The 17438-nt window shown below is 46.7% G+C and overlaps 1 protein-coding gene across 1 annotated transcript in view; it reads left to right on the top strand.

The window, feature by feature from the left end:
* Positions 1-17438, top strand: part of MTDH (metadherin) — a 381806-nt gene that overhangs the window by 192322 nt on the left and 172046 nt on the right. Inside the window, exon 8 of the mRNA XM_085605211.1 lies at positions 9022-9146. Within this exon, the coding sequence (XP_085461337.1) occupies positions 9022-9146 (125 nt within the window). The remainder of the gene's footprint in view (positions 1-9021; positions 9147-17438) is intronic.

The raw sequence follows: 17438 nt of genomic DNA, 5'->3' as shown, positions 1-17438 counted from the left end.
GAGTGAAGCAAAAGCCCCGAGCGACACTCTTAGAGGTGAAGCTAAGTCCTCTAAAGGAGATCTGCCGCCGAAACACTAGACGAAAGCAATAGCCTCCAGGGACAGTCAACCGAGCGGATCCTTCGAAAAGGACTCCCAATCGGCGAAAAACCTCAGACGTTGAAGGTTGCCCTCGTGGAGGGCACCTCTGCGCCGAGGAAAGAAGGGCAGACCTCATCGTCTAAGTCGACGGCCTCGAAGAGAAGCGCTCCAACCCTTGACGCCGAGCATGCCGCCAAGATGGAGAGGAGGCTCGAGGCCGAAATGGCGAGCATCCTACAGCGGAAAAGGACTTTGACGAGAAGATTAGTCAATACACCATCCCGTCGAAACCCACGGTCGAAGTCGAAAGGGATGACAAAGATGCGGAACTGCCAAACGCCCGAACCAGTCGAGGAACTGGGGGAAGAGTGCTACTATTTCGAGGGAGAAGGTGACGAAGATCTGCAATCCTGCCGGGACTCGACTTCCTCTGAGGCACAAGACGTGGAATGGTAAAATCTCTATGCAGAATCGCCAGAAGAAGGCGTAGACACTTACCCTCCGAGGCCCTCCCCTCCAGACGACATAGGGATCTATAACATGGTCGTCCAGAAGGCTGCACAGACATATGGAGTGAAAATGGAGGAGGAGGAGGAGAAGCCCAAGGCATGTTTCCTCCTGGAAACTCTACTGCCTCAACAGACTAGGAGCCCATTGCTGCCCATGCTCCCTAGTGTGCTGGAGCAGGGAAGAGAGGCCTTTAAGGAGCCAGCAGTATGCAAAGCTGTGACAACTAGGACGGAGATGTAGTACAAACATTCTTCAAAGGACCCGGCATACATCCAAGGTCAGAGCCAGCCGACTCCATAATTGCAGCAACGGCTAGGAAGAGGGCTAATGTTTCCACAAATGCTGTAACACCTCCAGACAAGGAGAGTAGGAGGATGGATCTCACAGGGAGAAAGGTGGAGAGGAATGCGGCAATACACTGGCGCAATGCAAATTCCAATGCCCTGATAAACAGGCACGCATACCAGCACTCGGATGAAGTGGGGCAGCTCCTAAAGCATCTACCAGACCAGTACCAACAAAGGGCAGCTCACCCGGTAGAAAAAGGAAAGAACATGGCAAACACATGCCTGAAATCGGCATTGGATGCTGCAGAAACGTCGAGCAGGCTAATGATAGGAGTGACTGAGAGAAGACACGCATGGCTCAATTTCGGGATTCAAGCTACAGGTACAAAGTAACATCTTAAATACACCCTTTAATGGAGAGCAACTGTTTGGCACACCAGTGGACGACAAGTTGACGCCGCTTAAGAAGGACAACAAAACAGCAAGGTCCATGGGAGCGTTGCAATTCAGAGGAATGAGAAGAGGCACACCCACGAGAAGGCCGAGTGGTAGAGGGGGCAATGTGCCTAGCGCATCGCACCAAATGTCCCAGCAAGGCTACCAAGGTAACAACCAAGGCCAGCAGCAGCAGGTTCAACAACAGCAGAACTGGCAGTACCAGCTCCGGGGACAGTCCTTTCGAGGGCGCGGGAACAGAAGAGGACAAACACGAAGAGGAGGCCAGCAGCCCTCCACCAAGTGACTCCAACATTGAACAGGCCCCCCACCCTAGCAACACCTCTGAGTAGGCGGAAACACATAATGAAGAACTGCAGCTGAACGTTCCACGACAAGCAGTACCTCGAACACTCAACACCGGTAGGGGGGAAGAATAAGAGACTTCATCCAGGAATGGAGGAAGGTCACATCGGACAAATGGATACTGTACATCATACAATACGGATACTGTACAGAGTTAGACAGCCTCCGAACAAAAAACCAAGAAGCAAGACCCACTCAGCAAATGAGCTCTCGCTCTTGCAGCTAGAGGTGCAGGAACTGCTTAGCAAGGAGGCAATAGAGGTGGTACCAACAAACCAAAGGAACAAAGGGGTTTACTCCACTTACTTCCTGGTGCCAAAGGTGGACGAAACACTAAGACCTATCCTAGATCTACGGTTCCTGAACAAATTCATAAGAACTCCAAGGTTCAACATGACTTCCCTACAAGAGGTAATGCCACAAATACAACAAGGGGATTTCATGGCTACTATAGATTTAAAGGACGCATACTTGCACATCTCCATCAACCACAAACCCCCAAGCGCCTGCTAAGGTTTGTGATCAACCAAAGCCACTACCAGTTCACAGTACTGGCATTCAGTGTTTACAAAATGCCCAGCAGCTGTTGTGGCACACCTAAGAAGGCAAGGAATACACGTATACCCTGATCTTGATGACTGGCTCGTAAAGTGAAGTTCGTACATCAACATGTCGTCATACTAACACTGACAAGACTGGGTTTCTCGATCCATTGGGAGAAATCTTCAACAGAACAAAAACAAATCAAGATATTCTTGGGGGCAGAGATAGACACCATACAGGCCAAAGTGTTCCCCAGCAGGAACAGAACGTTGGCGACACTGAAGGAAACACGTCATTACCGCAAGGGGCAAGTTCTGACAGTGAGGACGGAGAGCAAACTGATGGGAATGATGGCGTCATGCATCCCCCTAGTCCCAAATATCCGACTACACATGAGACTATTCCAGGAATGGATCCAGGAGCAATGGTCGCAGGGAGTTGGGACGATCTTGTGGTTGTCACACACGCAGTGCACCAGGAAATAGCGTGGTGGAAAAAGGAAAACATATAACAGGGGAAGCCATTCACACAACCAACTCCAACAGTGACCATCACAACGAACGCCTCCCAGCTGGGGTTCGATGCACGCATGAACAATTTCAAGGTGAAGGGTCTATGGTCGCAGCAAGATGCGGTCAGACACATCAACTACCTAGAGCTAAAAACTGTATTCCTAGCCTTAAAAGCCTTTCGGAAAGAGCTCTACGGGAACAGGGTGTTGGTCCAAACATACAACACAACCACCATGTTCTACATCAACAAACAAGGAGGAACACAATCAGTACCACTATCAGGGGTAGCACAGGAAATTTGGAGATGGGCCATCCCACTGAAAATAGACCTACCAGCAATACATCTCCCGGGGAAGGACAATGTGGAAGCAGACAGACTCAGCAGACAGACGTCGGCATCTCATGAATGGGAGCTCAACCAGCAGCAAATAGAGAAGCTTTTCCAGAAATGGGGTACTCCACAAATAGACCTATTTGCAACACACCAGAATGCAAAATGGCAACACTTCGCATCCAGACATCCGGATCATCGGTCCCAAGGGAGTGCACTATGGATAAGTTGGTCAAAGAGCTTTGCATACGCTTCCCCCCCCCTCCCCCGATACCACTGATACACAGGGTGCTCTGCAAATGCAGAATCAGCAACATGACGCTAATACTGGTAGCATCTCAGTGGGCCCGGCAGTCCTGGTTCTCGCAGATAGTGGAAATGGCACAAGAACCAGCACACAGGTTCCCAAGAAGAAGGGACCTGTTAACAATGCAGAACGGAAGGGTGCTTCACCCAGAACCAGAGGGTCTCAGCCTAGCAGCATGGCTCCTGAAGACCTAGATTTTGCACACCTAAAACTACCACCAAGTACTATGGCAGTACTCAGGGAAGCAAGGAGGCATACCACAAGAAAGTGCTACATAGCAAAATGGAAGAGGTACTCCCTATGGTGCATCAAGGAGAAGCTACAATGGAAGGTCACAAGGGAATCAACAGTACTAAAGTAATTAACGCACCTGCTACAAAGCGGATTAAGCTACACATCCCTGAGGGAGCACTTGGCTGCGGTGGTGGCCTACACTAGAGGAGAAACAGGGAAAAGTTTCTAAACCTCAAGTGGTGAAGAGATTCTTGGAAGGGGCCAAGAGAATCGCCCCCCCAAAGAGGATGCCAGCACCAGAATGGAACCTCAACGTAGTGCTAACTCAATTGATGAAGGCACCCTTTGAACCTATTCACAAGGCTACACTGCACATGCTCACACTAAAGACGGCCTTCTTAGTGGCGATCACGTCACTACGAAGAGTAAGTGAGTTGCAAGCTCTGTCACTCCAAGAGTCCTACTTACAAATACACAAGGACAGGATAGTAATGAGGACGGCTTCACACTTGATGCCAAAGGTGGTGTCTCGGTTCCATATTAACCAAACAATCTAAATACCAAGTTTTTTCCAAAAACCAACCACACATACAGGAAGGGCTCTACACACACTAGACGCCAGAAGGGCTGTGATGCACTATATAGAAAGGACAAAGAAGTGCAGAAAAACAAAACAGTTCTTTGTCTCCTTCGCAAGCAGGTTTCTGGGACGACCAGTCACCAAGTACACCATTGCACAATGGATTGTGCAGACAATTCCACTCTGCCACAAGCAGGCAGGACAACAGTTATAAGGAGCAGCTCAGGCTCACTCAACAAGGAAGAAAGGAGCAACAATTGCGTTTCTAGCGAACACACCTATCCAAGACATTTGCCAAGCGGCAACATGGTCTTCAGTGCATACGTTCACAAAGCACTACTGTGTGGATATTCAAATGACCAAAGAAGCGCAAGTCGGACAGAAGGTTTTACAACACATATTCAGTAACCAGTGTTCATCTTCCACCCAGCCACCACAATAAGGACAAACTGCTACAAAGTCTATGCACAGCATAGTGAATCCAGAAAGATTCACGCTGCAAAACGTAAAGTTTCTTACCTTTCAGTGTAGTTTTGCAGCTTGAAGACTTTCTGGATTCACTAGCGAACCCACCCTCTTCCGCCAGAAAGATGACAGGAGGTAAAGGGTTAATGATAAACAAGACTTATAAAATAACAGAGAAGACGGGATTAACACAAAACAAGAAAAATGAATCCGAAGATGGCGACCAAAGGTGGAAGCTTCCGCAGGAAGCGCGCCGACGTCACGAAGGACACCAAATGGTGGGACGTCGCCGCCCACCTTGGCCACAAAAATACTACGATTCCGGGCCCAACCTCAAGATGGCGTAGTAATGCACAGCATAGTGAATCCAGAAAGTCTTCAAATTGCAAAACTACACCGACAGGTAAGAAGCTATACGTTCTCTTCCAGGGGTATCCTCATCAAAGTCATAAGTAGCCCACCCGCCTCCCCAGGCATATGAGACTTTTGTGGTGTTAAGATATATATTTGTGCCCTGATCTTCGGGTCTCCGCAAAGAACAACTGACGTAACTATCACACCTGAGGCATGATGGGAAGCTAGGGGCCATGGCTGCCTTAAAGGCACAGTGCCAGTTATTTTGTACAAATGCTTTAATTTTCTATGCTATTGGTTTACACTGCAGCGTGTTGACTAACAAGGTCTCCTGTTTTGCAGTTTTTCATGAATCTTACTCATGAAGAAGTGTCACTTGCCCTCCTGTGGTCTATATATTCATTGTGTTTACAAATGTAGTGATTTATTATTATATTGTTTGGCCTCCTATATGTGGGCTGCATTGGCATGGAAAAAATGAGAGATGTGCGTGTGTGTATATATATATATCTGTCAGGCTCACGGTACATCAATGATACCAGCACTCTCAGGAACAGTTATCCTGAATATTTATTGGGACCTAAACACGTTTCGGCTACCGCCTTTCTCAATTGTGGCCGGCACCGACATGAGGCAAACGTAAATACTGTGAAATCAACATAGGAATTACTTCAGTCCCACAGTGACGGCCATTTCTAAACATGCATTCTCATTGTTTAGTCTAGCACAATTCATAACATTCATTGTCGCCCTGAATGGGCATTTTTGAAAATTAAATTAACATTATTTGCATTGTTAATGAACATCACGCCCTGAATGGGCAATTGTCCAGCAGAAACTAATTTCACCCTGAATGGGTTTCTGCTTTCCAATTTCTGAGCTTCAAAATGGTCAGCATGTCTTTTCTCATTTGATGTTGTTCCATTAAAATTACAGATTCCCTAAACACACTCCTATTCTCTCAAATCAATGATGCGTCTACAAGTGGACAGCCATTTCTTCCCCACTGTTCAGACCTTGTGGTATGTTCGTTTGATTGTCAATAATGTGTCTCGACTCCAATCTGTGGAGTTGCAGCGGTCTATCCCCACCTCTCCCATTCGTGGTATGTGATCCATACAGAAAAACCTCAACAGGTCCCTTTTGCTCTGATGTAATGCCTCAAAGTGCCGTGCCACCGGATAAGTTACATCTGTTATTGATGGCTCTCAGATGTTCTAAGATATGCACTTTAGTGGGGTGTATAGTACTTCCTATGTAGCGCAAACCACACAGGCACATCAAGCAGTACACGGTATAGCTTGAGTTACAGTTCATCAGTTTCTTGATTTTTCTCGGTTGGTCTAGACCGGGCACAGTATAGTTTAAAACTTTCTTACTGTTTTTACATGCCCTACATTTCAAACATGGAAAGAAACCAGCTACTCTACCAAAAGCCGATGGTCTACTTTCTTGAATGCAGTGGCTCTGGACTAGGCTATCGCGCAATGTTCTCGCTCTTCTGAATGCCATTAATGGTGCTCTGGGTAAATCTTTCCATATTATAGGGTCAGATTTCAAAATGTGCCAATTCTTCCTGAATGCCTTTCTGATGTCCGAAGCATCATTAGAATACTCTGTGATCATCCTAAAGTTGTTACCAGTTTCATTTTTCTTTTTCGCATCACGAGCATTGTCACTGAACAGTTCAAGTCTTGACTTCCTGTCTACTTTCACCTTTGCTTCTTCTAAAGTTTCTTTACGATAACCTCAAACCTCATTATGCTCTTTCGCTGCAGCCTGATAATCGCAATCGCGTGTACAATTCCTTTTTATTTTGAGCAGTTCACCATACGGAATACTCGTTATGGTATTTCCTGGATGGCAACTGCTTGCGTGCCTGCGTTGCCTGACTGAGTTGCCTGCGGTGGGCTTCCTCTGCAGAGAAGTGCACAATCTACCCTCCACAGGAAAGGCCGTAAGATCAAGAAAATTTGCAGTTTTTGCTTTTTTCCCCTTTGAACTTGAGGTTGAGGTCATTTTGTTTTAGCACCTCTAGATATTCATTAGCTATCTGTTCTGTGCCTCTAAAATCAATAAACAAATAGTCTATGTATCTATTCTCATTGGTCTCCGCCCAGGCTACCTGCTTCTCCCACCAGCCAACGAAAAGATTCACATAACTGGGGGCGAAGCATGTGCCCATCGCAGGACCACGTATCTGTCTGAACAGATAATCTTGGAACAAAAAAATGTTGTTACATAGACAGAAGTTCACAAAATCAATCAGCATATTGTTGTGCTCAACCAGGGTTATCGGAGGGTTACCCAAAAAGTACTTGACCGCTTCAATTCCTTGTGTGTGGTCAATACTTGTATACCGACTTGAAATGTTAAGTGTCATCATCACTAGGTTTTCCTCCCAGATCAAGTTCTCCACCCGTTTAAAAAAAATCGTGTGTCTTTGATGTAGGAGACCAACTGTGTCACAAATTCAAACAAAAAGTAATCCAAAAACCTGGACATATGTTTCGTCAAACTTCCCAAAGATGAAACTATCGGGCGGCCAGGGGGACATGTGGCTTTCTTTTGTAATTTCGGAAGGTGATAAAATGTAGGTAACCGTGGATACTTGCATTCCAAAAAGGAATACTCTTCTTTTGGCAGTAAGCCTCTGTGGTACCACTTATTGAGGAGTGCCCGGTAAGAAGTGATGCTGTTTTCAAACTCCTTCTGTGTTACCTTCATGTAGCTCTGAAATTTTGTGAATTGTGCTGGACTAAACCATGAGAATGCATGTTTAGAAATGGCCGACACTGTGGGACTGAAGTAAGTCCTATGTTGATGTCGATTTCACAGTATTTACGTTTGCCTCATGTCTGTGCCGGCCACCATTGAGAAAGGCGGTAGCTGAAACACGTTTTGTCTTGTTTTTGTCCCAATAAATATTGAAGATAACTGTTCCCGAGAGTGCTGGTATCATTGATGTACTGTGAGCCTGATATTTACACGTGGTGTCCGTCACCGCGTTACAGAGCACCAGACCGCGAGTGAAGGGGGAGAGACGTAAACCGGAGTGCGATATATATTTATATATATTATATATATATATATATATATATATATATATATATATATATATATATATATATGGTTATATGTTTTTCATATCTATTTTTTATTATTTCCGGGGTTCCCGCACATGGGCGGGTATATTCAGTGCTTATGACTTTGATGAGGATACCCCTGGAAGAGAACTAGGATTACAGGTAAGTAACTTAACCTTAACCATGCATCATCCCTTGTCCTGGGCAGGGTATTGCTGTGAAATCTGTTCTGCAGGTAAGGAATCTGCAAGTGGATAGTGTCCACCAGAAAGATATTTGCCACAGGTAAGTAACTTTTTTACGTATGTCCCTCTTGTGCTGCTCTCCCCAACAAAAAAATATCCTGCCGTAGTGTGCTGCTTTCCACCCCTCCTAGCTTGTCTGTACAAACCGTACACAGGGATATTTCTGCTGGGTTATGGCTGAAGAGCAGACTTCAGGGGTTGTTTTTGGTAAACCTCCTGCATTTCATATATTGCAGGAAAGTACAAGCTTTGACCCACACAGGCTGGGGAACGAGCCATCTGCTGCACTTTCTCAGCTGGTCTCTAAGGTAGAAGGTGTACTTAGCATGGCACTCAACTTGAAAGACCGGAACTCTGCTCCCTGGGCTGCTTCAGATGACCAAATGGCTGAAACTTGTGGAAAGTAGATTAGTCCTTGACAAGAGTTCTTCCATGACATTCTGACACTACCTTATGCTTTTTAAATCCTGTTCAGAGTTAATAGTATTTGAATAAACTAATACCTTATTGACCAACATTGGCAAAGCCAAATCTCTGCACTCACATTAGATAGGCGCGATCTACTGACTTTTAGTGCTTTGTGTTAATTGCTTTCGTAAAGCTACTAGCCTGTTTTTCTAGGTTTTGTTTACAGCTACTCATTTCAGTCATTGCACAGTAATTTAACTTTGACTTTTTTTTCTAGACGGGCTTAACTGTGCAGAGACTCCCTCTGATTGGAAGGCACCAGCAGAGGAATGGGGAAACTTTGCTGAAGAAGAAACTCCATCTCTTCCACTTACTGAAGAGCCAATAACTGATGTTCTGAAGGTCAGTAACCCTATTATTAAAGCAAAATCTGATTTTAAAGTGTGTATTGATTAAAGCATCGTAACAGTGAATCCCCCATAGTCAGAAAATGCTCTAGAACAATTTACAACTTTTCACAGCAATAGAGTAATATTAAAAACATATCCTTCTTTTTTGCCAAAAGTTGTCAGATTTTCACATCAATCGGACCATTTTATTTCCGGTATTTTTTACTAACCAGTCTTCACCAGCAGAAAGGACCCTTCCTTCCTTAGATGTTCGAAGAATTCTATTTAGAATTTTTTTAAAAATTCGCTAAACAAATCAGTTGTTCATAAATGATCGGTTTTCATCTAAGCAAACTATGGATAGTTGTCTGTATTGCTCTGTTACCAATTGGTTAACAAGCCACTTCCAGGTAAACCTATAGCTCAGTCTGCAGGAAGTAAGGCTGTATCTGTTGCTTGAATAAAAATGTATCCCAGTAATAGAAATTTGTAAACCAGCTACTAGGAAATCTGTTTATTATTTTAGATTAAGATTTAAGAGCTGACACTTTGCTAGATCAGGCAACTTTAAACAATCTGTTTAATTAAAGTGATTCTTACTTGCCACACGTCTGGTTAGACTAAGCTTAAATCCTACGATGCAGACGAAAAAGTTAGTTTTGCAGCGTGAATCTTTCTGGATTCACTATGCTGTGCATTATTCGGCCATCTTGTGGTTGGGTCCAGAATCGTAGTATTCTTTTTTTTTTTTTTTTTTCGTGGCCCAGGTGGCCGGCGACATCCCACCATTTCGTGTCCTTCGTGACGGCTCCCACCTTTGGTTGCCATCTTCAGATTCTTTTTTCCGCCGTTGGGTCTGGGTCGTTGCCGAAGAGTTCCAGAGTTTTGAAAGAGGAATCAAGCAAAATCAAAGAAAATCAACGAAAAAACAAGTTTCTACTACAGGTCAGGTACCCGGAGCGACGAGGGAGAAGTTTTAACGAACAAACCTCGACGTTCGACTGAGAATTCGCTCGCAGGGGGCTCCCTGAGCGCAGGGATGGACAAAACACCATTCAAGTTTTGCACCAATTGCCACCACAAGTACGCCCAGAAGGATCATCATCCAGGCTGCAACCTCTGCCTGCCACTCGACCAAAGAAGCGAAGACTGCAACGCCTGCTCGGCGTTTACACCTAAAACCCTTAGAGTAAGGGAGAGGCAGAAAAGGGGGAACCACAACATGCAGGGGCCACCTCCAACGCTACAAGACTTGGGCCTCGCCAGTGGAGAAGAGGACAACACTGCCGAAGGCCCGGAAGACTGCACGGTCGTTGAGGTTCATAAGAAGACGTCGAAGGAGATAAGCGTGTCGTTGACCCCTAAGCATCCAAGCGACACTTGAAAGAGTAAAGCAAAAGCCCCGAGCGATGCTCGTAGAGGTGAAGCTAAGTCCTTGAAAGGAGCTCTGCCGCTGAAACACTCGACGAAAGCAACAGCCTCCAAGGACAGTCAACTGAGCGTATCCTTCAAAAAGGACTCCCAATCGGCGAAAACCCTGAAAGACTTCGAAGGTTGCCCTCGAAGGACACCTCGGTGCCGAGGAAAGAAGGGCCGACATAGTTGTCGACGAAGAGAAGCGCTCTAACCCTAGATGCTGAACATGCCGCCGAGATGGAGAAGAAGAGGAGGCTCGAGGCCGAAATGGCGAGCATCCTACAGCGGAAAAAGGCCTTCGAGAAGATGAGCCAGTACACCATCCCGCCGAAACCCGAGGTTGAAGTCGAAAGGGACGACGAAGATGCGGAACCGCCAAAAACGCCCGAACCAGTCGAGGAACTGGGAGAAGACGACTACTATTTTGAGGGAGAAGGTGCCGAAAAGCTGCAATCCTACTGGGACTCGACGTCCTCGGAGGCACAAGACGTGGAATGGCAAGATCTCTACGCCGAATTGCCGGAAGACGGTGTAGACACTTCCCCATGTCGTCTGGCAGCGAGGGCCTCGAAGGGTATCTACAACATGATCGTCCAGAAGGCTGCACAGACTTATGGAGTGAAAATGGAGGAGGAGAAGCCCAAGGCATGTTTCCTTCTGGAAACTCTACTGCCTCAACAGACTAGGAACCAATTCCTGCCCATGCTCCCTAGTTTGCTGGACCAGGGAAGAGAGGCCTTTAAGGAGCCAGCAGTATGCAAATCTGTGACACCTAGACCGGAGATGTAGTACAAACATTCTTCAAAGGACCCTGCATACATCCAAGGGTCAGTGCCAGCCGACTCCATAATTGCAGCAACGGCTAGGAAGAGGGCTAATATTCCCACAAATGCCGGACCACCTCCAGACAAGGAGAGTAGGAGGATGGATCTCACAGGGAGAAAGGTGGAGAGGAATGCGGCAATACACTGGCGCATCGCAAATTCCAATGCCCTGATCAACAGACACGCATACCAACACTGAAATGAAGTGGGGCAGCTCCTACAGCATCTACCAGACCAGTACCAACAAAGGGCAGCTCACCTGGTAGAAGGAGGAAAGAACATGGCGAACACATGCCTGAAATCTGCATTAGATGCTGCAGAAACATCGAGCAGGCTAATGATGATAGGAGTGACTGAGAGAAGACACACATGGCTATATTTCGGGATTCAAGCCAGAAGTACAGAGTAACATCTTAAATGCACCCTTTAATGGAGAGCAACTGTTCGGCACACCACTGGACGACAAGTTGACGCTGCTCAAGAAGGACAACGAAACAGCAAGGTCCATGGGAGCGTTGCAGTTCAGAGGAATGAGAAGAGGCACACCCACGAGAAGACCGGGTGGTAGAGGAGGCAACTTGCCTAGCACATCGCACCAAACGTCCCAGCAAGGCTACCAAGGTAACAACCAAGGCCAGCAGCAGAACTGGCAGTACCAGCCCCGGGGACAGTCCTTTCGAGGGCGCGGCAACAGAAGAGGACAAACACGAAGAGGAGGCCAGCAGCCCTCCATTAAGTGACTCCACCATGGAACAGGCCCCCACCCTAGCAACACCTCGGGGTGGGCGGAAACACATAAGGAAGAACTGCAGCGGAACGTACCACGACAAACAGTAACTCGAACACTCAACACCGGTAGGGGGAAGAATAAGAGACTCAATCCAGGAATGGAGGAAGGTCACATTGGACAAATGGATACTGAACATCATATAATACGGATACTGTATAGAGTAGGAAAAACAGCCTCCAAACAGAAATCCAAGAAGCAAAACACAATCCGCAAAGGAGCTCTCGCTCTTGCAGCTAGAGGCGCAGGAACTGCTCAGCAAGGAGGCAATAGAGGTGGTACCAACAAACCAAAGGAACAAAGGGGTTTACTCCACTTACTTCCTGGTGCCAAAGGTGGACGAAACACTAAGACCTATCCTAGAACAAATTCATAAGAACTCCAAGGTTCAAGATGACTTCCCTACAAGAGGTAATACCACAAATACAATAAGGGGATTTCATGGCAACTATAGATTTAAAGGACGCATACTTGCACATCCCAATCAACCACAAACACAAGCGCCTGCTAAGGTTTGTGATCAACCAAAGCCACTATCAGTTCACAGTACTGGCATTCGGCCTGAAATCCGTACCAAGGGTGTTTACAAAATGCCTGCCAGCTGCCGCAGCACACCTACGAAGGCAAGGAATACACGTATACCCCCATCTCGAGGACTGGCTCCTAAAGGCAAGTTTGTACAGCCAATGCAAATTACACATCCAGCAGGTCATACGAAGACTGACAAGACTGGGTTTCTCGATCCATTAGGAGAAATAGTCAACAGAACCAGAACAAGTCAAGATATTCTTAGGGGCAGAGATCGACACCATACAGGCCAAAGTGTTCCCCAGCAGGAAGAGAACATTGACGATACTGAAGGAAACGCGTCATTACGGCAAGGGGTAAGTTCTGACAGCGAGCAAGCTGATGGGAATGATGGCGTCATGCATCTACCTAGTCCCAAATATCCGACTACACAAGACCATTCCAGGAATGGATCCAGCAGCAACGGTCACAGGCCACAGGGAGTTGGGAAGATCTTGTGGTTGTCACACACGCAGTGAATCAGGAAATAATGTGGTGGAAAAAGGAAAACATATCACTTGGGAAGCCATTCACACAACCAACTCCAACAGTGACCATCACAACGGACGCCTCCCAGCTGGGGTGGGGCGCACACATGAACAAACTCAAGGTGAGGGGTCTATGGTCGCAGCAAGATGCGGTCAGACACATCAACTACCTGTAGCTAAAAACTGTGTTCCTAGCCTTAAAAGCCTTTCAGAAAGAGCTGTACGGAAACAGGGTGTTGGTCCAAACAGACAACACAACCACCATGTTCTACATCAACAAACAAGGAGGAACACAATCTGTGGCGCCATCGGGGCTAGCACAGGAAATATGGAGATGGGCAATCCCACTAAAAAAAGACCTACTAGCAATACATCTCCCGGAGAAGGACAATGTGGAAGCAGACCGGCTCAGCAGGCAGACATCTGCATCACACAAATGGGAGCTCAACCAGCAGGAAATAGAGAAGCTTTTCCAGAAATGGGGTACTCCGCAAATACACCTATTTGCAACACACCAGAATGCAAAATGCCAACACTTCACATCCGGACAACCAGACCAATGGTCCCAAGGGAATGCGCTATGGATAAGTTGGTCATAGACATTTGCATACGCCTTTCCCCCCCGATGCCACTGATACACAGGGTACTCGGTGCTTAGAGACCTTTTTGGTATTAAGCGCTTAACAAATCCAAATTAACATAACATAACTCAGCAAGTGCAGAATCAGCAACATGACCCTATTACTGAAAGCACCTCAGTGGGCCAGGCAATCCTGGTTCTCACAGATAGTGGAAATGGCACATGAACCATCACACAGGTTCCCAAGAAGAAGGGACCTGTTGACAATGCAGAACGGAAGGGTGCTTCACCCAGAACCAGAGGGTCTCAACCTAGCAGCATGGCTCCTGAAGACCTAGAATTTGCGCACCTAGGGAGGCAAGGAGCCAGCATGAGAAAGTGCTACATAGCAAAATGGAAAAGGTTCTCCCTATGGTGCATCAAGGAGAAACTACAACGAAAGGTCACAAGGGAATCAACAGTACTAAAATACGTAACACACCTGCTACAAAGCGGTTTAAGCTACACATCCCTGAGGGTGCACTTGACTGCGGTAGTGGCCTACACAAGAGCAGAAACAGGGAAAAGTTTCTTCACCTCAACTGGTTGAGATTCTTGGAAGGGGCGAAGAGAATAGCACCCCCAAAGAGGATGCCAGCACCAGCATGGAACCTCAACGTAGTGCGAACTCAATTGATGAAGGCACCTTTTGAACCTATTCACAAGGCTACACTGCACATGCTCACACTAAAGACGGCCTTCTTAGTGGCGATCACGTCACTATGAAGAGTGAGTTGCAAGCTCTGACACTCCAACATCCCTACTTACAAATACACAAGGACAGGATTGTAATGAGGACGGACCCACACTTCATGCCAAAGGTGGTGTCTCGGTTCCATATTAATCAAACAATCCAAATACCAATTTTTTTCCAAAAACTGACCACAAGAACAGAAAGGGCTCTACACACACTAGACGCCAGAAGGGCTGTAATGCACTATCTAGAGAGGGCAAAGGAGTGCAGGAAGACAAAACAGTTCTTTGTCTCATTTGCCAGCAGTTTTCTGGGAAGACCAGTCACCAAGAATACCATTGCATGATGGATTGCGCAGACAATTCAGCTCTGCTACAAGCAGGCAGGACTACAGTTACAAGGAGCAGCTAAAGCTCACTCAACAATGAAGAAAGGAGCAACAATTGCGTTTATAGCAAACACACCTATCCAAGACATTTTGCCAAGCAGCAACATGGTCTTCGGTGCATACGTTCACTAAGCACTACTGTGTAGATATCCAGATGAACAAAGAAGCGCAAGTGGGACAGAAGGTCTTACAACACATTTTCAGTAGCCAGTGCTCATCTTCCACCCAGCCACCGCAATAAGGAAAAACCGCTACAAAGTCTATGCACAGCATAGTGAATCCAGAAAGATTCACGCTGCAAAACGTATAGTTTCTTACCTTTCGGTGTAGTTTTGCAGCTTGAAGACTTTCTGGATTTACTAGCGAACCCACCCTCCTCCGCCAGAAAGATGAGACCGGAGGAAAGGGATTAAAAGGAACAAGATTTTAGAAAGTAACGGGGAAAACCAGATTACACAAGATAAGAAAAAAAAAATAGAATCCGAAGATGGCGACCAAAGGTGGGAGCGTCCGCAGGAAGCGCGGAGACGTCGCGGACACCAAATGGTGGGATGTCGCCGCCCACCTGGGCCACGAAAAAAAGAAGGAAAAAAAAGAGAGAAAATAGTACGATTCCGGACCCAACCACAAGATGGCGGAATAATGCACAGCATAGTGAATCCAGAAAGTCTTAAAGCTGCAAAACTACACCGACCGGTAAACTATACGTTACTTGACTTCCTGGTTCTGCATCATAGGTATTCTCACTGAAGTCATAAACAAAAAACTCCCTTCTTGTGAATATATTTGCTATGTTTTTGTTTTCAATCTATTACCGCCACTCAAAATAAACTGAGGATGTGAAGCAAACTGCCAGTACAGTGCATGCTGGGAAGGGAAGCTGCTGGCTTCTTAAAGCAGCAGTGTATTGTTTCTTTTCAGTCCCTAAACTCTTGGCCTGATGGGCTCATTTTCTTTCTTTCATTTTCTCCCTGTATGTGCCTTTAGACGTTATGGAATTAAACTCTGGGTTGCCTCTTGTCAGATGCTGCAATGTAGTCACATTCTATTGATTGCCATTTTATGCTCTTGAAAAATTCGGTAAAATGCAGGCTTTCAGTGTTTTTTTTTTTTTTTTAAATGGAGGCAACACCACATCTATGGACATTGAGGTGAGTAACTCCACCTAAAGATTGACTTTGAATAATTGGAGCAAGTGTTCCGGGATCTCTGCAAATGCACAGGAATATTCTATGTAGTACTTCAGTGAGGATGCCTACGATGCAGAACTAGGAATACAACTAAGTAACTTTTCCTTCTGTTTGCCAGTTGATCACTTTGCCTGCATTCTTTACTCTGCCTTGCACTCCAAAAGAAGATGAGAAGCTCCATTGCCTTAATCCCAAAATTGCGCTGAGCTTTTAAATAAACCTCAAGTAAAGCTTGTTCGAGACATGTGTGACTGTAGATACACATGCTTTGCATACTCATCTAGTGTTGGGGCCGGATGTGTGCAAGTTGTTTTTCTCAAAAGAAGCCTTTCGAGTCACAAGGTAAAGTGACTCCTCTTCTTGGTAGTAGTACGCATGGGCATTGCCTCCATTTTTAGATTATTATTTTTACTGCTGTCCGGTTCGTACGTGTATTACTGCACTCTGGTTGGAGACCGTTTCGGACTCCTTTCGGTTCGTAATTCACCCTTACCGGTATTGTTATTGAACTCTTTTCCCATCTTTGCGTTTCGACCCCAGGGTAGGTCACTCCCCTGCCCTCGCGGCGCCACCAGATCCTCTGTGCCTGCCTTCTGCTCTGTTGTTGTGCCGACTGTCTGCCTTTTTCCCCTGTGTATGATCGCGTCCCCTTTTGCTTTTTGTATCCCAGAGTGCCTGCTTTCCCCGTGTGATCGCGCTCCCCTTGCCTTCTGTATCCCTGAGTGCCTGCTTTCCCCGTTGTGATCGCGCTCCCCTTGCTTTTTGTATCCCTGAGTGCCTGCTGCCCCTCGTGCCCCCGCCGTCCCCCTCCTTCCTTCCGCCGCTTTGTCGTTTTTTTCTCGCTTTTCCGGCTTTTGTACCCCTTCTAGGTACTTTTCCGCTTTTTCGGGCCTCCTCGCCTCCCCGAGGCCCTTCGCCGCTTTTCCCGCTCTTTTTCCCCCCCTACCCGCCCTCCTCCCGCCTCCCAGCTGTCCCCGCCTCCCCGGCTACCCCTTATATGGCATGTTTCAACACCCTCCGCATGCTCCGCAAGATCTTCCGCTGGATCCCCACCGACACCAGGAAGACCGTCACCCACGCCCTTGTCACCAGCCGCTTGGACTACGGGAACACCCTGTACGCCAGCATCACCACCAAGCTGCAGAGGAAACTCCAACGGATCCAGAACGCTGCCGCAAGACTCATCCTGGACATCCCTCGCCACCACCACATCTCCGGACACCTGAAAAAACTCCATTGGCTACCCGTCAACAAGCGGATCACCTTCCGACTACTCACCCACGCACACAAAGCCCTTCACAACCTCGGACCCAAACTCATCAACAACCGCGT

The sequence above is a fragment of the Triturus cristatus genome, chromosome 5_1 (assembly GCF_964204655.1).
Source record: "Triturus cristatus chromosome 5_1, aTriCri1.1, whole genome shotgun sequence".
NCBI lineage: Eukaryota > Metazoa > Chordata > Amphibia > Caudata > Salamandridae > Triturus > Triturus cristatus.
The sequence above is the reverse complement of the archived record's forward strand: the minus strand, read 5'-3'. Positions and strand labels throughout refer to the sequence as shown.